General features: G+C 38.0%; 1 protein-coding gene across 5 annotated transcripts in view; it reads right to left on the bottom strand.

The window, feature by feature from the left end:
* The window catches only part of PIGN (phosphatidylinositol glycan anchor biosynthesis class N), a 98,968-nt gene that overhangs the window by 15,929 nt on the left and 57,060 nt on the right, over positions 1-25,979 (bottom strand). For all 5 annotated transcript variants that reach the window (XM_062498723.1, XM_062498542.1, XM_062498799.1 and 2 more), the window contains 11 exons: positions 24,988-25,066; positions 22,707-22,889; positions 19,350-19,486; positions 18,254-18,353; positions 18,050-18,142; positions 16,663-16,754; positions 14,871-14,982; positions 10,743-10,851; positions 6,479-6,581; positions 4,039-4,141; positions 1,814-1,900 (listed from right to left, as the gene is read on the bottom strand). In XM_062498723.1, the coding sequence (XP_062354707.1) occupies positions 1,814-1,900; positions 4,039-4,141; positions 6,479-6,581; positions 10,743-10,851; positions 14,871-14,982; positions 16,663-16,754; positions 18,050-18,142; positions 18,254-18,353; positions 19,350-19,486; positions 22,707-22,889; positions 24,988-25,066 (1,198 nt within the window). The remainder of the gene's footprint in view (positions 1-1,813; positions 1,901-4,038; positions 4,142-6,478; positions 6,582-10,742; positions 10,852-14,870; positions 14,983-16,662; positions 16,755-18,049; positions 18,143-18,253; positions 18,354-19,349; positions 19,487-22,706; positions 22,890-24,987; positions 25,067-25,979) is intronic.

Here is a 25,979-nt window from a genome sequence, read left to right as displayed (position 1 = left end):
GAAATCAGGCTTCCCAAGAGTATCACATAATTTCAAGTTTAGTAACACAGCAGTCTAACAGCCTAGAGTGGTTCTGCCAGTTGATATTTATAAGAAGAGCAGGTCTGCAATAAAACAGACAAGAAAATACCAGTAACACATAGGTCTAATCAAAATGTAAGCAAGAGCAACCTGAATCTCTTCCTGTAAGACCAGGCTCTGTGATTTCTCAGCAGATGCCAGCTACTGGGCTGGATATGGGAGCCTTGGGACAACCTAAAGACACACAGCTCATGGGGTCATAGTTTTAATATGACTGCTCTAGTAGAAAAGGTTTCTCCTCTAATACAATTTTTCTAAACATTAAACAGGATTTAAATTTTAAAAAGTCACAACATGCTTTGAGCAGGCAAAGGAGATCTGAAAATTAATTATTTTTTTCAGGAGCTGAGAAAAACAAATTCAAGTGTTTTAAATTAAAGTAGTGCTCACTTGTAGGGCAGTGTGAGGAGCAGAAAAGGCCTCGACCCTGTGCAAGCACTGTATTATCAACACTGCTGTCATCACAAATGCAAAACATAGCCTCACACTAGCTACTATGAAGAAAATTAACTTGAGACAAAACCAGCACAGCTACATTCCAGTGCTAAAGCAGTATTATGCTGGAGCTTTAGAAAATACAGTTGGATAAGTGGCTTCTTTGTTGTTGTTGTTTATTTTTTTTAACTAGTATTTAGCAACTGACTGACAGCAGCAGCTTTACTGAAGTTAGCATATTTTTTGTTAAAATAGCAAAATAAATTGATGCATGTATTGCAAGGGGTTTCAGCTCTTTCAGGTATACTAAAGCAAAGACAAGCATCAAACACCTAGAAAATTGTTTTGCCTTCTTTCTTAGCATTAATCTGCCTTCTTAAATTGGTGTCTCTTACACTTTCTCTGCTGCAGGTTCCCAATGTCCAACCAATTACAAAAGCATGGACTCTGTGACTGTGACCCACTCTCTCAGATCTGGTTGTCTGACACATCATAAAGCCTGTATCTGTAGGAACCAATATTAAGACAACTTCCTCCCCAGCTACAGTAACTCACATGCACTAACCCCCCTTATGTCCTAGACTGGCTCACTTTCTCTCCCATTTGCCCATCCATCATCCCTGCTGCCGAAGAGCTCTCTCATAATGGCAGTCTCACAATGAAAGAGAAAAATGTCAATGTTATCAATGTACAGTACTAAAAAAACCCCCAAATCAGCTGCAGTATCAGTTACAGTAATGCAAACTAACTGCTATGTTAGTGAACAAATAGCTCTTCCCTCCTAAGACCATATAATTTCTGACAGCAGAAATCACTTGAGATATAAATAATTCTAGGCCAAATTCTGGGAACATGTTTCACTATGAGCCTGCAGGAAATTTCCTTCTTATTTCATCTGTCTGCTACCTAACATCTGCTTTCTAACACACTGCCATGCTCTGAAAACAAGAATAACTTTAATATCACCTATTTCAACAGATTTTTGAAGGTGAACAAGTTCCCTCCAGCCAAAATGTAATCAAACAAAAGCAAACTAAAACCAGAACTCCTCAGAAGTAAATTTACCTCAGCTGCAATGGTCATAAGTGGCCAAGGAGCCAGATTCCAAAACAGTGCATTTTTAACTACTCAATAAAATGCCTAATGTGTGAGACCATTGCCTTTTGAGCAATATAAGCCAAATCCATCTTCACCAGGTTCCATTCTCAGTGAGTACCAGGCTACAAATTTTGACTGAAGGTCCTTTTGAAACAAACCCTTTGTTTGCCCTGGAGTGCAGCAACCAGCCAAAGGATACAAAAAAGAAGGACCTCCGGACATCATCCAGGTGGAGCTGTCGAAACTGAGTTATATCCATAGCACAAGTGAAGTTGAAAACAGCAAGCTGGAAAGACAGCAGAAGTAATCAACACCAAATATGAACTAATAGACTTTGACAGAGCCACCATATTTTTACTGAAATGAATGAGAAAGAAACCTATTTCCCTATTACCTGTTATTAGAGTATAATAATAAGGACTGCAAACCTTTCCCATGTTTTCATTATACTTTCATGAATTAATGAATCTGCCAGAAAGACTGTACAAGTGAGACAATCAAATGAACAGTGAAGCTTCTGCTGTTATCTACACTAAAAATGAACTTCTATGCCTCAGACTTATAATCATCTTTTTTCATCAGAAGTATTCCTCCTACACACATACACTTCCACTACTCACAGGAGCATATGGATAAAGATCCCCAGAAATAAAAGACTGCAATTATCCTCATTTGACTAATTTTGTGAGTGAAAATAGTAAAATACTCTCCATCTCCTTTACTCAGTCCTCAGCACAATATCACTTGACTTGAAGAGAAATTAGCTTAATGGAATTTAAGAGGTCAGTGAACTGCTTTACAACAGGAAAAAGAAAAAAAATCAAATAATAGACATTCAAGACTAATAACATTATAATTTAAAGTAATCTCTCATCATCAGAGAATTGAGTTACATTCTCTAATACAAGATTTACATTGCAGCATATATTAACAGGCATTCTAGGGATGATATTTTCTAATGTAAAAACAGGAACCGGGGTAACCATTATTGTTCCTTTCATTTGAAACCAAAAGTTTCAAGTGAATGTTGACATACAGTGAGTGACAACTTAAAACATAATTAGAGCCAACCTATGTTCTTTACACTTGCATTTGATTAGTAAAGTGCTCATCACTGTTTAATACTACTTAAATAGAATTTTATTTTACAACTAAGAGAACACCAGACTAACAGGCAACAGGCAAGCATCACAGATGCCTTGTAACAAGATGCAAAAGGCAGAATGGGTTCCAGAGTGCAAGAGAAAATACATTCCACAGATGCTAAACATCTTCAGTCGCAATCATGGCATCACACTAATTGTAATTTCGATATTCAGATTCCATCCCTAATCGCGTAAGATGCTACAAAACACAATCACACAAATTACCATAAGTAAGGGCAGAATAAATAGAAAGTGATTTCTGGTTTTTAGCTTTGAATTAGTAAAGCCTGCTCTCTCAAGTTTCAAAAAATGTCTTCCTTGTAGGAGAACTACAAAACCACAGTATGTGTCAGGTTCCCTCTGATGACTGTCTTGGCTCAGGACAGCAACCTCCAGGACTTTTCCCTAATTATTAGGAGCTGCAAAAGGAAGGAAAGATGTGTACCAATACTCCTCTTCAAGTGACTCTGGCCACTCCCACGCATGTGTAAGCCAGGAGGGCTCATCTAGGAGAAGCCAGGGAAAGCTGTGGTGCACACCCACCTGCCTCCAAGGACCCAAACTACTGTAACCAGCACTTTGGATCTGTGGCAGAGCCCCAGTTTGTTCAACCCTAGACCTAACCTAAGAGCTAAGTTGCAGTGTGAGCAGCATGGCCTTTGCAAATTGTTGACAATGTGTTAAATTTTAAGGGGGAGGAAGTTGCATTGATTACAAAATTCCCTTTCCTCCTCCAGGCAAATCTGAGAAGGTGCTAGTTCCAAGTCTACAGTTCCTTGTCAGTCTAAACAAAAATAAGTTTCCATCCTTGAACAAAGAGAAGACAAAGTCAAATTAATATTTCTAATATTTCCAGTGGGTCTTTTCAGAAATCAAATCATTTCTTTTTAGCCTCTCACTTGTAAGAGGGCAATCAGACAAAAAAAAAGTACAGTGACATTGTACTTCCTCTGAAGAGTGACTGTACCTTATGCTGGATCATCACTACTCTTCACAGAGACAGCTCCACAGCCTACAGACCATACCACTGTGTCTTACTAAGTCACACTGTCTTCCTGCATTCCTAGAAACAGCTCTGATGTGCAATAACTTGAATAGCAAATCTTTCTTACAAGGTATATTCCTGGCTCATGAAACAGTTAATACTGGCTTCCCAAACTGAAAAGAAACATGAAGCATTGCTCTCTGAAAACCACTCAGTATTTATGACGTCCTCAAAAAAAAAAAAAATAAAAAAAAATCTGTGAATTAAATTGATATATCTATCAACAGTTGTTACCCTCGGTTTGAGTGAAAGACCATAGTGCTGCAGTGCTTCTTGTTCCATATTTATCCACACAAACATCAAACCAAACAGTGCCAGTGGAAACAGAGCTTCATATCTGAAAAGTAACATAATAATCATAAATAAGTCCAGTCACTGACAACTAATTCATATCAAACGCTGACATGTTTCTTTTCTTTTTCTTCACACAAAGGATATACCAAGACCTAGTGACATTCTCCCTCTTGTTTCCCCATTTCTGAATACCCACAGTTAGCTGAATTTTAAAGCCATGAAGTAGTTAAATGGCAAAAGTGGGATAAACAGAATTTGCTTCAGCTTTGTCATATTTTGCATATTTTTATTCAATGGCTGCCACAATGTTGGATGAGTGCCTTTTTAAATTTTAACAAAACTGAAATAAAGTTCAATGAAACAGGAAAAAAAAACAAAACCCCTTATTTTACGTTAATTTTCTGCAAAATAGAACATTTTTCAATGAGAGCAACTTGGAACTGAGGAGTTACAGTTCAACTTAAACAGCAGCTAGAGACTGTCTCTCTTTCGGACCTAATCACACAAACTTATTATGTTGATTTCAGTTTGGTTCTAAGGAGATAGACATCTGTATAATAAAAAGAGCATTACATTCCACTTCTGTGAAATGTTATTTTCTTCACTGTATTCCAATCCTTCACAATAGCAGCATCAAGTCACACTCCAGCCCTGGCCATTAAGCTGTTCTAGCTATACCCCCAAACTCTGAGGAGTACTTCTGTCTCCTACAGCACTCAAATTCCAAAGTATGAGTGTATTTATGTGAGAGATTAATACCCCCAGATAACACAAGGGTGTAGACTGAAACTGGACAATATTTAGTTTCTCCTGTTGCATTTCACAGTACATCCCAGGCCTTCTTCTTTCAGGATCAAGTTATAATACCAATATTCACAAGATTGCAAACATTTTCCTTTTTATTTTTTCCTCCTTAAACAAACACCTGTTTGTCAAAAAATAAGGAAACCATTGCAGTCAATCTAGATATTGTTTCTGCTGGGCTACAAAGCAGTTTCAAACTGGATCCAAAAACTAAACAGACATTTCCACTTTAATCATCAGAGCAACAGGCAGCTAAACATGAAGACAACACAGTTATGCTGTTAGTAATAGAAACACCACATCCCTTACAAGGGTCTACACTTGCCTTCAGATTAAATGCTTTCAACAGAGTCTGTGACAAGTGGTTGTATGCAACCATACTCTTCAGCTGGCTTCAGTATTTCCACTTAACTACCCCTAGAGAGGTGCTGCAATTACCCAGGCAATGGGCTGGTTACCACTACAGGGCAGAAGAGTGCACTGAGGAGAGAAACACTGGGTACACTTTTGGCACCAGTGCCTTGAGTTTTGTTTTCTTTTTTTAAGAATAGTTCCAAACCTTTTTCATCTATTTGAACATTGTATGAAGACAGTAGAGAGCTGCCAGTATTTACGTGTTCTGCTGCAGGGCCAAAATACAAAGAGGGAGATTGAAAGCCTCAAAGAGAACAACGTTCATGCTTTATCCAGTAGCCAGCATAGGCTAAGAAGGTTGAGCGTAAGAACGTGTGTGCAGTCAGGAGTAACATTTGGATCAAAGTCTTAACAGAGAAGTGGGAGGAAGGGGATGCAGAAGACTGGGAAAAAAAAGGAGATGCTTCAACTAAATTGAGAGTATCCACAGGAGGCAGCTATTGCAAAATGTCTGCTGCAAGATGTTTTATTCCACTTAATTTTCCAGTGTAATTAAATCCAGAGAATAAGTGGGAGGGGAGGCGGAAAGAACAGTTCCTATACTCCCCATTAATTATGCTCTTAAGAGCTACCAAGTCTGAAAAAAAAATAAAGGGTTGGCTGACATAGTGTTTTCCTCATATAAAACACCAGATAAATTGACTTTTATCCAAAAAGAAGCAAGGTTTAATCCTTATGGGAAACAACATCCCTTTGGAAAAAAAAATTACTTCCACAAAAATCTCTCAGAACACAATTTTCCCTCATTTTAGGACAACCTGTTTCCTGGCACACATCATTTAAGCCCTAACTAGATACTGGTGCTGAGCAGCTGGGATAGATGCTATTTCCTTTTGTTCGTGAGCAGAAAAAGGACACATCACGACAAAAAAAAAGGCATAAACAAAACCAGACTTTCTTATTTTGGTGCAATATTGTTTGAACACACACTCTTCCAGCCACTGCCTTGGCTAGTTGAAAGGAATGTCAACAAACTGTGCTTATAATACAAGGAAGAACATGAAAGTTCCCCTGAAATTTTATTTAGTAAACTAACGAGGAGATAAACGCTGGAAGCACATGTTACACCTTTAACAGAAACATGCTTGAGATGAAGCAGTTTCACATATTGTCCTGGATTTTCATAGGTAAAACCAACTCAAAGAGAGTAAGAATTAAGTACCCTGTGCTGAGGAGTAGGTAGGTGGACATCAGGGAGAGCAATATGCTGAACAGTCTCTCAAAGAGAAACGTGGGGCTCAGTAGCAGCAACACTGGGGAGGAAACTGTAATAATAAGAAGAGATCCAGTCACAACATGCAAAACATTTCATTCTCAGTAACAAGGTAACTTTGCTCAAATCTTGACATTTTACGTACAAAAATACAATACAGATCATATATGACGCTGTAATTTCAGAAGTCCCTTTTGCTAAAGAAAATCCAGTATTTGGAATGTTTCACGTTCACCAAAAGTAATTTCAATTCTGTATCATTTTAATTCCCTGTCTTTCTATGCCACAGCCTTTATAATTTCTCATGAACTGATGTTAGTAAGTTTTTAAGATGATGCAGAAGCACTACCCTAAACCCAGTCAAACTTGACTGTTTAATACTACTCTGAAAACCACTTACCACAGCCCTGAGGACCTCTGTCAACTCAAAGACTGCAGTGACAAAGCCACTACTCCTCTGGATTAGAGTCACAGAAAGGCTTGGTTTGGAAGGGACCTTAAAGATAACCTAGTTCCAGCCCCCCTGCCATGGGCAGGGACACTTTCAACTAGGACCAGGTTGCTCAGAGCCCCATCCAACCTGGCTTTCTATCCTTTGTAATTAAGAACTGGGCAACTGCAAATGTGAGTAAAAAAGAGGAAAAACAGGAAAGACGGCCAATGCTTGAAGAAGGAAAAGGGAGAAGGACAAGCATTGCTGTGACTTAATCTTAAAACCTGATTTTTTTTTTAATAGGAAAATTGCATGTTTATAAAAAAATATGCTGACAAATAACATTCATATGATTCTTCACTGCAGTATAATAACTTCACATTACTGAATCATTCAAAGGCTGCATCAACACTAAGTCAAAATTAACAATCACTCTAAGGAACACAAAACTATAAGATATGGGAAGTACTTGCTTGTGATCATCATCATTGTATACATCAGTATTTATAGTAAACATATCAAGGAAAGAGAGGTGAGGGGGTTTCTAAGTCCTGTGGGTCAGTATGTTTTATTTCCTGGCTTTCAGCCACGGCCACCGCTACATTTACAGAATAAATGACTTTAAGGGGTTCCAAGAAGGCCCAATTCAAGGAGGAACTCCAGGAACCTCACTGAAACTCAGAACAGTTAGAAATAAATTTAGTATAGCAATTGGCCTCTGTGAATGACACTGAACATATCAGATGGGTATCACACTGAGTGCAATAATAGGTGAGAACAGATGAGGGGCTAGTAGGTGATACTTAGTCTTTCTCTTCCATCTCCGATGTGATAATCAAATATTAATCATAAAAAGACATGTAGGTTTCTGCCTGACCTCCACATACATCTGTATACGACTTCTGTACAAAGCTGTGACACCAAATTCCTCAAAACTTGGCAAGTTGCTATGATAAATTTCCAAAGATGAAAATTTTAAGACATAATATACATTCATTTAGAAATATCTGCTAATATTAAGATGGTTCTGAAGAACATGGGAAGCAGTTAATGTTTGCAGTTAAGTACACTGAATGACCCATAGAGTGTTACAGCTAAAGCCATTTGGACACAGGCCTGCAGGAACCCAGCCATCACTAATCATTTGCCTGGTTCCTCAAATACCAGTCTTTCTCAAAAAAACAAACAAACAAACAAAAAAAAAAAAAAGGTAGGTCAAAGTTAAAATTTAAACAGGCTTCATATTAATCAAGATAAATAGCTGAGAAAGTGGACAAAAATTCCCTAGAAAATTTCAGAAATACTGTTATTCTGACACAAAAATAAATCTGTATTATTATGAACAAATACTGATAACTAGGTGTTTCTAGTTCTATAAATACAGAGACACAAAATGAGAGTTCAGTAACAGTGCCATTCTTCCACAACTAAGCAAAAAGTCAAAAAGGAGTTGGACCACCTGTAATACCACTAACCTTGGAAAAGCTACAGTAGAGTTTGGTACCTTAATTCTTATGGTATCCCTTTTGTGGTACACACTGGCAACAAGGCAGGTCCTAGTTGTGGTTATGGTAATGACAAGGCACTTCTCTCCAACAGGAGTACAGAGAACTTGTTGGATGCCTTAGTGTTTTACCTGCTTATTTCTGTGTTTAATTATGGAAAGCAATTTCAGCAAGTACACAAAGCTCCTATCTTGTGTATTATATTCACTTAGAATGGTTACTTCCAGTCTGAAAGACTTTGCTAAAATATTCAACACTACTGTGGCAGCAAGTAGACATTTTGAGTACCTACAGTTTACTTCACTGTTAGCTTTATTTTTATCATCACCCACAACAAAGAGAATTTCTAATATACTTTTCCCTCGTAACTCTAAACCTCTTTGACTGCCTGAATCATCTCTTAGATGAAAAATGTTTCTCTTTCATCCTTTCACAGGAGAGAAATATAACCTTTACACTCAATTCCTGCTCCAGTAAGCCAAGCAGGACTTCATCGATTTCATTGACTTTACAACTGCAAGAAATTCATCCACACAGAGATCCCCATTTAGCTTAGCAGGCTACAAATAGTTAGGGGAACATGATGGAAAGGAAAAGTTCCAAAGAAAAATACACTACTAAGAAAGCATTGCTCACACACACTGATCACAGTCACTGAACTTAAATCTTGAATCCACTTGCTCAAATACAAGTAGGATTGCTAAAACTGACAAGATCTGCTTAAGTTAAAACAATATCACCAGTACAGGAATGTACAAGACAACCAGCAAGTAGGTAACACAGGCCACAGTCCTTTCATCAAGCTATGCTTGAATTCCTGATTTCAAGTTATACCAAAAAGCTCCTATCAAACTTTATATGGGATATGTTTAGCTCTAAAACAAATCCCACATTTCAGATCACTCAGGGATAAAGAATGCTTAACTCTTTCTAATGGAGCCCTACAGAATTTTTTTATTTTAGACCTGGAATATGAAAGGCATTGCTTCACTGCATTCCAGATTGCAGCAGCAATTCCATTTGCTCTGTTTAATCACACTAAGATTTTCTGAGTGGTGAAAAATTCATAGGCTTGCAAATTGCTTTTTTCTTTAATAATTAGATACTAACATATCAAACATACTCTATCATCATTATTTCACAGGTATTTTGCAAGGGAGCTTTTAAAATCACTTCCACATCCCAAGGGTCACAGTCATCTACTGCAGCTTCAAGTTCACATTGAATTACAGCAACAACCTTCAGTCATTTCCCTAATGTCAACTGGATTGATGGCAGAACATCTCAGATTACCCAGCTCCAAGTGAAACAAAAAGAGAATTTATACCATTGTCCTGGTTTAGGGCAAATCCGTGAGGAAACCTCTGAGTGGGGTCCCTCTAGGAAACAGATTTAAGCAGTCCCTCCCCCAACTGGTTCAGGGAAAATATTTCCTTGGAGAGAAGTGGAAAAAAAACCCATTTATTCAACAGGCAAAGCACTTCTCAGCACAAAAATGAACAATAGTAAACAGCAAAACCTCTTGCCCCTCTGAAGAGAAGACAAATTCAGCAGAGACCCTTCCCTGGGTTGCAGCCCAGCTCACTCAGTCTGCTCTCACTCCCTCCAGAGCTGGGAAATGTCACAGGACAGGCCTGGTGGGACACAGGTGTGAGCTCCTGGTGCTCCTCTGGGTTTTCAGTCCAGAGCAGGCTGGAACAGCTCCAAGAAAAAGGGAAAAAAACCCCACAGTCCAGGGAGCTTCTCTGCCTCTGCTAGTCAGAAACTAACCAAGAGCAAGGGAGATCTCTCTCCTGCTGTCCACTGCAGGCAGCACAGTCTGTGGGAGGGATGCAGGGGAGCAAGTTCAGTCTCTGATAACAAACTCTGCACCTCTTCTCTCTCCCTTCACTCCTGGAACCAGCCTTAAAGCTGCAGAACTCAATATTCAACACCAACAGAACAGACGATTGGGAACATACAAGCATCAAAGTCACCCCAAGACAAGCCCTAAAAGTGGTCTTCAAATATTCAGAACACTCAAAAGAAAAGATAAAGTGATTTGTAAATGAAAAGTATTTGCATTTTATCACAAACATACAAAGTAAAAATATTTTAGAAGACTTAACACATTTCTCAAAAAAGAAACCTCACTTAGAAAAGCAAACATACAGAAGAACTATCATCAATCAGACAAAGGAAAATAAGATACTAATGAAAAAGTGACACCATCCCCCACCCAACCCAGGCTCCACAAGCTGCCAGCATAAACGTTTGAGAGGGAAGATTTTCTTACCTAGCATCATCCAGCTAATAATTTGATTCATTACTGGTAATCCCTGTTTGATCTTAAGACTGTTATGGGTACTGCCTACAACATAGGTTGAAAGTGCAACGCTGAACATCTAGAAAGAAGAAATCAGGCAATGAAACACAAAATTAATGTATGGATCTCCACCATCCCATACGAAATGTGTAAATATGTTCTAGAGTTGCATACATACCTCATTTGAATCACCATAAGAACAGGAAGTCAAAGACAATATCAAATTTTTTTAACTTTTTATAACTTAAAATTACCAGCTTTTTAAAACTTCCATCTAGATTACTTTTTTGTTAGCATTCTTATTTATTTGTGCTATTTTAAAATAGCATATACACCTGGACCACTGATTTGATGTGATATGCTCATTGTCAAGAGTAACTATTTAAACACTCCTGCACTCCCAACATGCCCCCAGTACTTCAAGGGGCACTTGTCCTCAAACAGCAGCCACAAAGAACAAGCAGAGCCTTTGGCTTTGCTGCAGAATCAGGTACAGCGAGAAGGGGAAGGCTCCTGTAAGAAGGGAAGCAGCAGGAGAACAAATCGGAGGTGGCTTTTAAGAGATGGAAAGAAGTTGTTGGGTTTTTTGCCCCCCAACTGACACACCTCAAGCAGAGCCCTCTGCCTTGCACAAGCAGAGAAGCTGGAAAGGCTTTTTCTTTGACTAATTCAAGAGACACCATTCAGTCATCAAGTACATGCAAAATAACTTTTGAAAATTACCCCATGAGTCAGTTATTTCTGAAAGGTGACAATTATCCAAGAAAAGGCTTGAGCCAAATTTTCAATTACTGCTATTTATTCACAACTCCGTGGTTCCACTAAAAGGCAAATCAAGCATGCACAGTACTTTGCAAACATGTGCTTAAAAACTGCATTACAAGATGTAATTGCAGTTGTGGCTTTTTAGTGCACAGCAACTACACTGCTCACACCCATCACTTTGTACCTTATGAATAGCAGCTATTTCCCTGCTAGACTGCAGTGATACCTACTGTGATCAGCCCAAGAGGATACATTTAACATCAGCATTTTTTATTGACAAGTTTCACAGGTGCTCAGTATCTGCTGCTTGTATTTAAATTCAGGCCACAGGAACACATACCTTGTATTTCTCTGTGACGCCAATAAACGAGGTCAAAGCATTACCATCCAAAAGCTTATGGCATCAGGACCTCTGATGTTTATTTTGAACACTTCTGCTGTATTCAGGCACTTTGATATATCTTATCAAGTTCTTTTTAGTGTCACAGCTCTGGTAATTCCTCTGATATCCCCTAGACACTGGTGAAATCACTTTGCACTGACCTCCATAATAGGAGGATGGAAGACTTGTGATGGCCTGAGAACATCAGTAAGCACAATGTACTGCTGCTAAATCCATGCCAGAGACCAGAGAAGGGTTCAGCACGTGGTTCTGAGAATGTGTGTTTGCATTTTAAGTAATGTTCAAACTGCTCTTGGCTTCCACCAACACCCCCAGGACTGCAGAACACAACAGAAGAAACTTGGAGATGCAAACAGAGGTCTCCAGCTAAGAACCTGTCTCCTTGCATCCTTCACAACTCTCTCCGATGCTCAGAGACAATTCTTGAGGATCTCACAAGCAGGTCTCAGATACACATGTGACCTGTAGGTTACAGATACAGAGAAGAAACCAAGGGTGACACCTGCAGTCCCAACACTGCCAGCAGCTCTGGCCTTAAGACTCGAACATCATAAGGACCCATAGTGAGAATGGCAGGAGAAACAACATCACCAGCTGGGCACAAGGCTGGTTGAAAACACCCTTCCTGTCCCCTGGTTCCACCAGAATGACATGGATTCCTACTGTTCACTTCTCCTATTTTAAAACCACATGTAGATGTTGCACTTAGGAACATGGTTTAGTGGTCACCTCAGCAGTGTTAGGTTAATGGCTGGACTTGATCTTCCAGGTCTTTTCCAACCAAAATTATTCTATAATTCTTATTTAGAGGAGGAAACCACCTCGGACACATATGAAGTCCAAGCATCCTGGAAATAATAACTTGGTCCAACATTGTCAGCCAATGAAAACAGCATGTTTTCAGTAGTGTGGCAGAAACTGGGCATTACCTATGAAATGGATGGCAAAGATAAAGTGGTGCTCTCTCCAGCAAAAATTAAGTTATACAGCAAGCACTGCAGCAGTCTAGCTGATGCATTATGAATTATTCCTGTTTTCATCATTACTGAAGCCCTAATGACCTCTCAGAGATGACAGAGTCAACGAACTGCTTAGGTTATCTTAGGCTTAACTCATCAGTGACCCCAAACATTAACTAACAGTGTTATAAGAGGAAAGCACAACCTTTGATGACTGCCTCCAAACACCACTTATGGGGGACCTGCAAAGTCTGCTTTTAAGAAATCCCTTGTCAGATGCAGGATATGAACCTGAGTGAGTGTGCTAATCTATTTGAATGTCATTCGCCTGATCATCATTTGTCACTGCAAAATAGGTATCCATCCCTCACTAGGGGATTCATCTCACCTTTAAAACTGTCTCAGAGTTGTAAATCAACACTCAGGATTTCAAAATGAGCATTTTGGAAGGGTACCCCTTCCTGTTCCCTCTGAAACATTGAACTCAAAGGAAAACATACAAGTAGAATTAGGGAATTCCATTGCCTAGAAATACCAGTATTCTGACAAGCATTTTCCTTTGTATTGTTTTAAAGCAACTAAGTGTAACCAAACCTCAAAACAAGGTATTTATTTAGAGGCACATATAATGCCTCTGTAATGTCCTTTTATCCCTCTACATCTGAATAATCTCACCTCCTAATTCTTTCCTTACCCAAAATGTGAATGGTAGATCCCATATTTTCCATTCCCAATTAAGATACTGAAAGAAAAAACTAATAGAGACTAGTAATTAGATGTTACTATTGTAAAATACCTTCTGATTAAGGGGCAATTTGAGGAACTTTAGGATCCTCTTAAAAGTCCAGAGAAAAAAGAAGATGTTACTTCCGGAGCAAGCAGGCAGAATATTTTCACATTTAATTACCCCTGTGTGAGTGAATTTCCTGATTCTCTATATTTGCTCAAGAATAATATGGCAGTACTTTTTTTACTACAGACCAATTCCCTTATCGTCATGAGATGCGGCAGCAGTTGTGTGGTGAGCTGAGGTTGGCCAGTGACCTACTGGGCTGCTCCCTCACTTCCCCACCCAGTGTAAGCTTTTTTCATGCATTCCAGCAAGAAATCCATTGCCAAGTGTATTCTGGAAATTTATGCTCTAAATGCTTAGGAAAGGAACTGACATCTCTTTTCCGCATGTAGTCTAAAAAAATGCATTCATGCTCAGGTAAAGCCATTTCATTACTCTTCCCCTTCCTCCTTTCAATCAATTTGAGCTCCATACCTAAATCCACACCTAAATTGCTGATAATGAGTGCATTGCTTTGCTCAGCAAGAAATTCCAGCACACACTAAATTATAACAGATAAAGTTTGTCCTGAAATACAACTATTATCTTGTAATAGGTTGAGGGGGGGAAAAAAAGAGGAAAAAAAAGAGGACAGCAGACGTGCAAGGTGTTATTAGAACCCTAAAGCTCTCTAGAGCTTAATTAGCTTCAAGCATGAAAAAAACCTACCTATTTCATGAAGCTATAATTCAGCTGAAAAAAAGACTTAACCAAGAAAACCAGATCAGTATCAGTCTCAGATTGTTCTTCTACAGCCAGAAACTGGAACTAGTTCAGCCCCCTAAACCAGCAAGCTTGTCCTTAGTGTGCACAAGTAACTACTGCAAAGGTCACTTGATATACACAGACTAAAGGCAGGACAAATTCTCAAACTCTCCAAGCACAGCATCAAAATCTATATGCACATCTATATATCAGTCAATATAAGTTTGCACAGGATGGGCTTTTGGGAACCCAGCATGATGATGCTTAAATATGTGCACACAGTCCTCTTGAAATAGCCAAGGAGAAAACTCTTAGGAACAATCGTTTCTATCTTGAAAATTGTAGCCTTGGTAGAAACATGTTCTTAGAAGGCAAGTAAAAATTTGCACATAAAAACCTCTAACATTCAGAATTGCTGAAAAGTAACAACTGACCTGATAAAAATACACTTTCAGATCTTCATTATCTCTGTACTTATTTTCACTTTTACAAAGAGATGCCAACGAGAAGAAAGCTATCAAGAGGGTCAGCAAACCAGCTGCTATTCTGCAAAAACAAACAAAAGAACAATAAAATCACAGAAAACATCATCAAAAATTTATTTTGCTACTGTATGCTGTCTTGTTGCACTTGACATTCCACACCAGATTCAACCCCAGGAGTGCTTTGGCTTTCCTAATCTATCCTGAATATTCAGTGTCTTCAGGTTCCTCCTGGATCATCTAACCTTGCTTTCACCCCCATGTTTCCTTTTTATGACTGAGCTGAGTCAGGAGCTCCCTGCTTCTACCGTGCAAGTTTTATTAATGTACTGAAAAGCCCTGACTTGACAGGTAGTACCATTGCCCAGGAACAGAAACACCTATTTCTCGCTGGCTTTCTGATTTCTCCCCTCTTCTATCTTCTCCCCCAGCACCAAGGTATCTGCAGCATTCTCAAGTGTCACATATACATGTATTTTTAATTGCTGCTTCAACCTTTCCAGCTTCAAAACTCCCTTGAAAAGTATCAGACAAACACAGTGTTTCAAAGGTACAATGTTTTATCAGAAGAATAGAAAGATGCACAGCCTGGGCAAGGTGAATATGAAGAAGTGTCAGAGAGGAAGATCTGTAGGTAATTTAATTCCATTTGATTTCTAAGCTGTGCACGTAAATTCTAAAGAATAGAAAAACTTCAGTTTGGATGAGCAGAAATACAGCTGAGAGGCTGTAACACAGTCAAAGGAAATCTGTGCTAAATATTTCTAATGTGCCCAAGGATCAAGACTAAGAAGGGTTTTCAACAGATAAATTTAAAACACAGTGGAAATATTGAGGGAGAATGTCAATAATCTTGGAAATATCTGGGCTCATAATTCTACCCGCAATCACATATTACTGCTCAAATCCCATATTTCACTGAAGATCAGGTATCCTGGCTCTGTTGAGGCATGGTATCTTCTACAAGCCAGCAGGAGCCATTGCACCCTAGGGTAAATTCACACTTTCTGCAGTAACTACAAAAAGAACACAAGCCTAAGCCTTCAGGCCAACCACCTGGATTGCTTCCAGATATGAGAGAGCTCCTATGACCAAAGAGTGGCTCACAAGAGGATAGGGACAGATAAACATTTACTAGATGAACAATGCAAACCAACAACTGTAGAAAATCAGACAAGCAATACCAGAAAAGAAGACTCAGGACAGAGAAGCAGAAGTGGAAAAATAAGACACACAGGAAACACAGAGGAAGAAGAGAGCTCTGCCTATAATGTTTATTTTCCTGAATATCTCGTTAGGTACAGAGTGCTATTCCAAGACACATTATTCAAAACTGGATGGACAAATTCTGAAAGATTCTGTCCAAAGTATATTGCTTTTGACTAAATTCTTATTCATGTATGATAGTGCTGTTTACTGTATTTGCACCCCACTGAAGCTTCTCCTTTAATGATCCCCTTTATTTTCCTGTAAAATGTGCAAATTCTTGTATTGTGAGAAACGTTTCCCTCGACAAGAAGTTACAGAATAACACAAAGACCAAATGGATGTCGCAAAAGAATTAAAAGCTTACTCTCATTTGTGAATAACTGAGGTCTCTATAATCATGTTATTTAAATTCTGAATTTCAACTCCTGTCTCAACCAGTTTTCAATAATACAATTCCTCACACATACCAAAAGGCAGACTAAATTTTGAATCAAAGAGGGAATAAAAAATTTAAAGAACAAGATGAGATTCTTACACCAGAGGAATATTTGGTTCTCTTCCTACAACAGGCATTAATGGAAATATTGCCAGGAGCACACACAGGAAAGTCCAGATCAATGCTTTTGTCTAAAAGAAAAAGGAGGTCATGTGGACAGACAATTGTCTAATCACAAAGAATACTTCTGTGAAGTACTAACAGCTAATAGCACCTCCCCTGAACAAAGACCATGCATCACCAAGGAGAAAAATTAGCTAAAAACAAAACAAAAAAAAAGAGCATGGAGTCATTGGTATTACAGTACTTCAATTTAATACAGAAAAGAATTTCATTTATATAACTGTTAAAATCCCATCAAAGACAATGATAAGCACAAAGTGTGGCCTTGACACATATTGCGGACACCAGAAATCTGACAACTGACTTTATAGAAGGAAAGCATAAAACTAATATCCTCAGAAGGTTGCAGCAGTTAATCAGCATTGAGAGAAAATACTCAGATAATATGGTAACATTATCCAGCCTTTGCATCTATGTGCCATTTGATTTAGCCACCATAATCATCTAAGTAGTTCTTGAAACTCTTTGGTAGGAGGAAAGAAAAACCACCTAACCCAGGTGTTTTATTTAACTAAAAACATTAAGAGCTGTATCATTTAAATTTTTTAAGCTCAAGTCAAATTCATATTCCTGAAAGCAAATTCCAGGCTACAAAACACTATTTGTGCATATCCAGCTTTAAGACAAGTTACTTGATTACTCAACTAGAACAAAAAATTGTAAATTAACAAATACAAGCCTCCATCTTGACAGTTCTTCGAGAGCAAGACTTAGCAATTTGACTCCTTTACACTATCCCAGAATTCTAAGTTTTAGGTATCCCCCTGAAATAAGAGACGTTGGAATCAATTATTAGAAGAAATGTCTCAAATTAAATACTGCGCCACTTGATGAAAGTGATGATTTTTTCCAAGGAAAAACAATATAGAAAGCTGCCTCTGAGGAGCAATGTGTCCCAACTGATTGCAGCTAAAGATGAGCTGACAACTGCCTTTCCATTATCTTCAGTATTTTTTTCTAATAAATGAACATATTAGTTAAACAGGGACACCCTCACCAATTGTACAGGCCAACACCACAATCACTGCGAGTTGGATAAATAATGTGCATTTCATATGATTGAGTCAAGCATTTTTTAGTCATCAACAACAGAAAACTGATAGCTAACCCATAGCTACCCCAAAACTCTTAATCATTCTTACTTCTTATTCTGCATAACAGATCTATCCAGATCATATTCCCTTGCTTTGCTACATGCAACTTATGACAGAGATCAGAAAAAGAGCATAACTGAAGAATCTAAAGCAGTATTCCAAAGCATTCCCAACACGCAATCCAGCTGTTCACCAAAGCAGTACAGTACCTTAGCTTGAATCCACAGCTGTGTGATCACTGGCCAGCCAGCAAAGACAAGAAGACCAACAGTAAGTGCAGAGCGGTAGAAAAAGCTGAAGACCTAATTTAAAACAATCCAAGAGAGGACTGAAAATCAAACACATTAATTCCTCAAAGAGGTAGAATACAAGAAATGAGACACGCTGTTGATACATAAGGATAAAATACTTACTAGTATTTCAATTCCCAGTATACAAACCAAGAGGAATCCTATAGATTGACCAAAATGAAGTAACAAAACATTTGCAGCAAGGTCTCGAATGACAGGAATTCTGTTCAAAATGATGGAACAAGTTAAAACTGTTTTTTAAAACAAGAGATATAACATAGAATTTTGCTTTTACGGGGCAAGGATGGGGTCAGAGCACAAAAAAAGTTAGAGGTACTGCTGATCTTGCCAAGACCCATGGTTGATGGCCAGATGAGCCTTCTGCCTGGTTTTACTTGATAGAAAATCTACAATAAAACACTCCAGCTTTTTTCCTCCCATATTTGGCACATCTTCCCCAGTGTTTGGACAAGCTTCAGATTATTCACTACCCAAATTGACTCTGAGTATATGAATATTTTTGGTTATGTTGTGCTTAATGTCTGTCATAACTGATGAAACATTCAGAAGCTTTAGAGAGAAAAAAAAAACCTTCCTTGTTAGCTTTTCCAGTGCTTTATGAGACAGCTCATTATCTAACTGCAGTTGGTCTCATTTTCTCTGAATAATACTGAGTTGGTATCTACAAACTGCCAGTAGATCAGGAAAATAAAAGGAATCGGAAGATAACAAGTTTTTTTGGGCCTGGAGTAAAAGGAGACCCAAACAAGACAAATATATTCCAATATGGGAGCACATTTCTCAACATGACTAGCACGTGTTCTTCAAAAGCAGCTGGGGTTCCACAGACTTAACGTTTTGCAGGATCATTTCACAAATTAAGTTAGCTGCTACAGGTATTTGCAAAGATTTAGCAGTCTTTTGCAACAGTTACAAGAGTTCTAAAAATATGTTTTCACAGAAACAGTTTATTTTTGCTAATAGACAAGATATCTTCTAAAATTGGCAGCTGTATCAGTCAGTTTGGACACTACTCATCATGTCAACTGAAATATAAACCAGAGTCCTTAGGAATGTCTCAGGAAATACTTAAGGAAGTTTAATAGAATTGTACCTAACTTTTCCTCCAAAATTTATGGGAAAAATTCAATTCTCTACAAAGAGAAAGAACAGACTTGGTCCTATAAAAAAGTAGTAATAAATTGCATTCTCTACTTACTCTTTCACAACTGCATACCATACTGGCACTGGCAAGAGGCAGTATATATAATATGTCCAAGGACATTTTTGAATCAACAGGAAAAAAGCTATTATCATTCCAGCAGAGGCAAAGCCATAGAAAAGAATGGTAGATTTCTGAAATACAAATGTTTGGACAAACATTCTTATTAACAGCGATAAAATGTTTCAAACTACACTTTATTTTCCATTTGTTAGTTACACAGTAAAACAAATCCTATTTTAACACAGCCACACAAGCTGCCATGTGTCTCTACACAACTCTAGACAAAGTTTTCAGCCAGATTAAAACAAACAACAGTAGGATTTGAAGAACTAATTCTAAATATGTCTCTTCATAAAGCCCTGCAGTAAAACCTGCATGGGAAAAACCTACTTGTACAATCTGGAGGCCCAAGATATGCAATGTCATTTATGTTCAATGGATACTTGGAACCCATCTGAAGCCAGAGATGCTAAGGCGTTTGGGAAAAACAACTCTCAAAATTAGATTCTTGAAACACACTTGGAATATAACCCATTGAGTTCAAGTTCATAGCCTTACAGTCAAAGCATTTAATGAAAATTCCATCAGCACATTTCCTTCTCCTTCCTGAGACATTTGTAAGAGAACTAATTAAATTAAAATATTAACATATTTCTTACCAGAAAAAAAACCCACAACTATTCAGGATGTAGGAACAGCTACAAAAGGAGGCTTGTGACCAACCTTCCACAGGAGAAACTGTCTTTCTCAAAGAACCTACAGTTTCAAAATACAGCAGAGGACTGGTGCTGCACAGCAGTAAAAGGTAGCATAGCTACAACTGTTACTGTGCTTCATCTTACCCTACAAGTACTGCTTTGGGCTTTTCTTAGAAAAAAATAGATATAAGATTAGAACATTATGTACTCAAAGAAACACATTCTCAGACTGAGAGCGCTCTTAGGATAAACATGAAAGAGAGAAAGTTCTAAAATGGGTTACCTCACATAGACAGGTCAGTCCTTAACCATCAGATAGCAAAAATCTCGTTTTTGTGCAAAGAGCAGTATTAAATAGTCACTCTGCATCTGCCTTTTATCTGGTCATTCAACTGTTTTCCTTATTCAGGGACATTCTGATATCAGAACAATTACTGTTAAGGGAAGATTATGTCCAAGTTTTAAATAAACAATTTTATCTTCATTTTCACAACCTGACATAACAAAGGCAGCTTTAGTGAAGGTAATGACAGTCTTTTCTTCTGCACAAATGGTAGTCTTTTGAAAGAGTTAAGTAGATAGATACACAACTGTGTTAAATATGCTGAGAAGAAGAGACAATCAGCTAGCAGTTCACCTAGATGGATTAACATCTTTTCTGGCTCCCCCTCCCTGTAACTGATGTACAACTGCCTTGATCTAAACTGACAGCAAATGCAAGTTTTAAATGATTTTTTAAATAGAATTTTTGCTAAGATATACCATTAGACTAAGAAAAGATACGTCATATAGAAAGCTGACCGATGCCAATTTTGCTTTATTAGTTTTAAATTTTACATTTGCTGACATATAGACAGAAGGAATATGCACATATATGATATGCACACAATACAGTTTATCACTGAATGAGTAAACATACACAATCAACATTTTATTCCACATAGCAACATAAATATTATAGAGGCCAATACAGTCAGTCATCCATTGAAAATGGAAACCAGATTGGCATTTCTGTGTATGTTTAAAGTAAACTAAAAGGTTTACTTTACAACAATCATTCTACAACATTCTACACCAAGAGATACCTGTTTTTTTTCATATGCAGCATAGAAAGCCAAAAACTTTTAAAGATTATATATACAGTATATGCAGTTTCATTATTCAGAGGCTTCTTGATTTTATAAGGGTGTGCTTTGCAGGAGACTATTCGTCAATGGTAGATTAGTCTCTCAGCAAATTTCTTTAAGTTGCTCCAACATAAGCTATAAACGAAATAACTTCCATATATGAAGCATTAGCCTCACATTGTGATTCTCTAAGCATTTAGGAGCACTAAAAAAGGTTTCTACAGAAAAGGCCCTCTTATGAAAACTGAAAAGAGAAATTCTATAGACAAAGAACTAAGAAAGCTTTTTTTTTCCTGCCAGTGTCACTAGCATAAAATTTGTCTTCAACAAGTAAAATCAATATACCAAATTAAAATTTATGTCAACTAAGAATGCAAATTTTTCCTTAATGTAGTTATTAATATGCCTGATATTCAGCATACTTATTATAATTATTTTGTTTGCATCTCACATAACATGCATCCTGGATTATTTCCTCTCAGTTATGTGATAAAAGAAAACCTAAATCATGCAGTACAGCACTTAGGAATATTTTCCATTTTAATTTTGTTTGAGCATTTTCACTAAAGGTCAAGACTATCTCATTTCAGCCAGAAGTAAAAACTTCAAGATAGTATGATAGGAATTTTCTCTGAGTAATACTCTGAAGGCAGTAAAGATATTAAGTGAGTGCTCATTCTCACCTGCAGTACAAAATGAAACAATTCCTTTTATTCTGAAACAAATTCTTGATGTTTGGGAGAATTTCCCCTCCCCTCAAATGCTTTAACCCTTCTCTAGTGAAATGACAGCTTTTTGCCTATTCACCTAGGTCTCTCTTTTCCTGATGAATGACTGAAAATAAATTCTTAGGATTTTATACTTGGTGAAAAATCAAACCATAGTAATCTTGTCAAAAAGAGCTTCCTTCATCTTTGATGTCTTCTGCTGCACACTTGCAAGTCACAAAGAGCAAGAGAGCACACTGTTCTGTGAAACCACAGCTCACCCTCTATACAGGCTATACATTTTTAAAATGCCATGACTGGACTTCACAGTTTCTGAGAACATATGTAAAACTGCCAAGAGGGCAGGAATAAAATAATTTACATGCTGGGGATTTTTTTTTTTTGCCTGACAGTGAAGAACATCAATAAAGCTGGAAGCCTGAAATCTGTATTCTTCTAAATAACTATTATTACAACAGAGTACTGAATAATACTGAAAATTAAACCTGGGAAAACCAAACCTGGTTAAAGACAGACCCTTTAAGAGTTTTAAATCACTGTTTCCTCACACTTGCATTAGCATCTCAAATGGACAGCTGTAGGAAGAAAAACTGAGGAAGCACAGTATTGCAGACTCAGACTTACACATCCCATCAACACTACACAGGATTACAGTAGCTGGAAAACTCAACAGCTTACCAGTTTCCACATTAAGTCAAAAGAAGTGTAAAGCGTTCAATCTATCCTGCACAGAGTCACTTAGCATACATGTAATACTGAAAACTGATAGAAAAACATAATTGAATGCTTCTAACCTACCTTTTTATTAGTTGGGACAGTCTTGGTCAAATTGGTATGGGCCTTGATAATGACCAAAATCACATAAGTTGTCCAGCCCACAAAACCCACTGCAATACTTAGACCCAGGAATAATCTATCATACGTATGGTAGTAAGACAAGCCTTCCAAAGCAAGGTTAATCAGGGTTTTGCACAGGGATACCTGGAAACAGACAAAACATTTAATCAATGTATTAGAAGAGTGTGAGCTCCCCATTCCACAAATCAACCTAAATGACAGCAACTGGAGCTCAAGCAGCTCTACCACTCCTGGCACACATGCCCTCTCCATGCTCAGGTACAGTGCTTTGGCCAGCACCAACTGCTGGAGTACATAGTGCTTGGGACTCCTGCTGGATATCAAGTCAACCATCACCTAGCTCTTTCACCATCCTTCCTGGCCATGACAGTGGTTAGGAGGTGAAAGCCTCAGAGAAAACACACTTTGAACACCATCTACTACCAAGCATGCCATTTGGTTTTCCCACAAGCATTTGACTGTACATATTTCAGTGTAAGTTACCCCCTTAAAAAGCAGTCATGTGCTTCTGAAGGCACATTTACACAGGAGGAGGATTATGGATGCAGCTGAAACATGTTCGTGCTCCACAGCTTGAAGTATTCCCTGCCTGGGCTTTGATGTCCTCCACTTCAGTAGTACCTGATACCACAAGCAGCAGCAGTGAATTCAGAGACTAAACTGGAGCTCCAGATGCATTTACAAAGCAGCTGCTTGTAGCTCTCAGGACATAAATCATTTGGAAACAAGAAGGGTTGTACCCAGTCTAATCACAGGTCCCTTCACTCAATGCCTCCACTGGGGAGACACCACAATAAAGACTGTGGGTTTCCCCACCATGCCATTTGGGTGTGCTGACCCTTGTGATTTACCCAAATAGAGAAACTCACCTGTGTGATCTGGAAAAGTACAGTAAGGAGCTGAACATACACAACGAAGCTTTTTCATATGTGCAGTTGGGATTCAACAATAAACACAGAAAAAGGTACAGCAGCTGAAGAGATCACCAGTCGGCAAACTCACTCCAAAAGACATCTACTCTATATAATTATGAGTGCATATTTTCAATGCAAAGAGTTGCAAGGTTCAGGCAAAGAATCATCCACACCCCAGGTGCTGGGAATGGAAGAACCTTTCTGCATTGCAATACAGGATGCTGAGGATAACCATGACACAGACGAAAGTCTGATGTGTGACTAATCAAGAGTGAACTTAAACACCTGGAGCACTCAAATGAACAAGGAGTAAAATTTACATATAAACAACAACACAAAATCACTTCTGGTTCTACTTCTTAACTGTGTAAAATCTTTCCTATCAGTAAATGAGACAGCTAAGTAAAAGTATTAGGAAACCAAAAAGAAAACCTTCTCCCACAGCAAAACAGATCTATTTATTTAAGCTGAACTATTTCCAATTTACAACAAATCAAGTAAAAAGGCATAAATAGATCTAGCTGTCCTTGTGCACAAAATTGTAATTTATTACCTGAAGAATCATATTAGGAAAAAAGAACTGAACCCTAACACAAAATGGAATTCTTCCATGCATTTGGCAGGTTAAATATAATCTCACATATTCAATATTTTCATATACTTTTTAACACAGAAGTCAATGACCAAACTAAACCTGTTAAAATGAAAGACTTCTTGGTATAATTTAGCTCTAGAAATTCTTTCTGTGAACATCAGAATACAAGCGCTGCTGAACTGCACCCATCAAGTATCCTGTCACACAGTGAGTGTTAGCAGATGCTTAGAAAAGTAATACTGGAACTGGGGAGCATAATGCCATGCATGGCTCCCAGTCTGACATACTGAAATGTGAAAGTAAAACCAAGAGCTCTTGGTTCAGGTTAAAAAAAAGGATCAGGTAAAGCAGGATCTATGATGGACTATGATATCACACTTTTTTCCATGCAACTAGCAGTCTAAGTAGTGCAAATTTGATAAACTACATTCCTTAGTTTATTTCTCCATTGACCCTTTTCTAGCGTGGAAAATAAAAACACACACTGTGTGTCATTATACTACGAAATAGTAACAAATAGTTTAAGAAGTATGAGAAAAAAACAGCAACTCAGTATTATTTATTAGAATTGGTATAAAAAAAATAACATTTTGAAGACTTACAGTGGGGTTTTGAGTTAATGAGATGTGCATCAAAAGAAAAAAGTTTAATCTCTCAGTTAATTTCAATTTAAAGAAAACAAAATATTTACATATAGCAAAGACAGACTTACCGCTTCATCGTACTTCTGCTGCTGAATATATAGTCTTATTTTTTTAAAAAAGTTGATCTGTTCAGAAGCAGAAAGTGGTCTGTACAACAATATAAAGAGACATTAACATTTCTCCTTTTCATGAGCAGAAAAAATTAACTTTGCAATTAAAAGAATTACTCTGTAATGAAACCAAAATGTTCTGAACTTCATTAGGCGCAATTAGGTAATTGAGACTAATCTATTCCTCTGCATTCATCTTCACATGTGTCAACACAGCTGCTTTTTAACTTATCTCAAAATTTCTGCATTAATAGACATTTCTTTTATGTAGCTGGTCCCATCTAATACTGCTGAAAATTACCTCCCTTGTGCATTATTATTGTCCATTGCTCTGGACAAGAAGCATGGTGCATACAAAAATTAAGCAAGTTAATTGATTTGAATATGGCTGTAAGCAGTTTATAAGACAGCACTGAATGATTTGCTCATGTTCCATGTGAACAGTAGACGATGGCTAACAATCTTCTTTTTGAAAAGTATGACCACGTGTCCTGTTATCAAGAAGCTATTAGCTGAGTCCCCAGAGTAGGGGATAACACAGTTACCTGGCTAGACTGATGTCAGTGATAAAAATCCTTTTGATTTCAATGAATTTGATCATCACCCTAAACAAATGCTACCATTCTTCCTTTACAGAAAGTAGTAACAAGGACAAACAAGCCAGTCAGCCAAACTGAACCAAATGAAGGGCGAAGGAGCTGTTTCTCCGGTACCATTTTCTTTCCATGTTTAGGTATAGCAGCAGGCCTGAGAATCCCAGACTGTGGATAAGTTATAAGCCTTACCCTGCATATGCTACAAGCCACAACACAGTCACTGTCACTCTAGGCACCACAGACAAACCCCCGTGGGCCACGGGGATGCACACAGCAGGTTTTCTTCACACCTTCCACAACACAGCAGTGGCACAGCACCAGCTCCCAGCATCCACGGCACAAGGTGGCCCAGTT

The sequence above is a fragment of the Cinclus cinclus genome, chromosome 1 (assembly GCF_963662255.1).
Source record: "Cinclus cinclus chromosome 1, bCinCin1.1, whole genome shotgun sequence".
In the NCBI taxonomy this organism is placed as follows: domain Eukaryota; kingdom Metazoa; phylum Chordata; class Aves; order Passeriformes; family Cinclidae; genus Cinclus; species Cinclus cinclus.
Note: the sequence above shows the minus strand (reverse complement) of the source record. Positions and strands in the feature narration are given on the sequence as shown.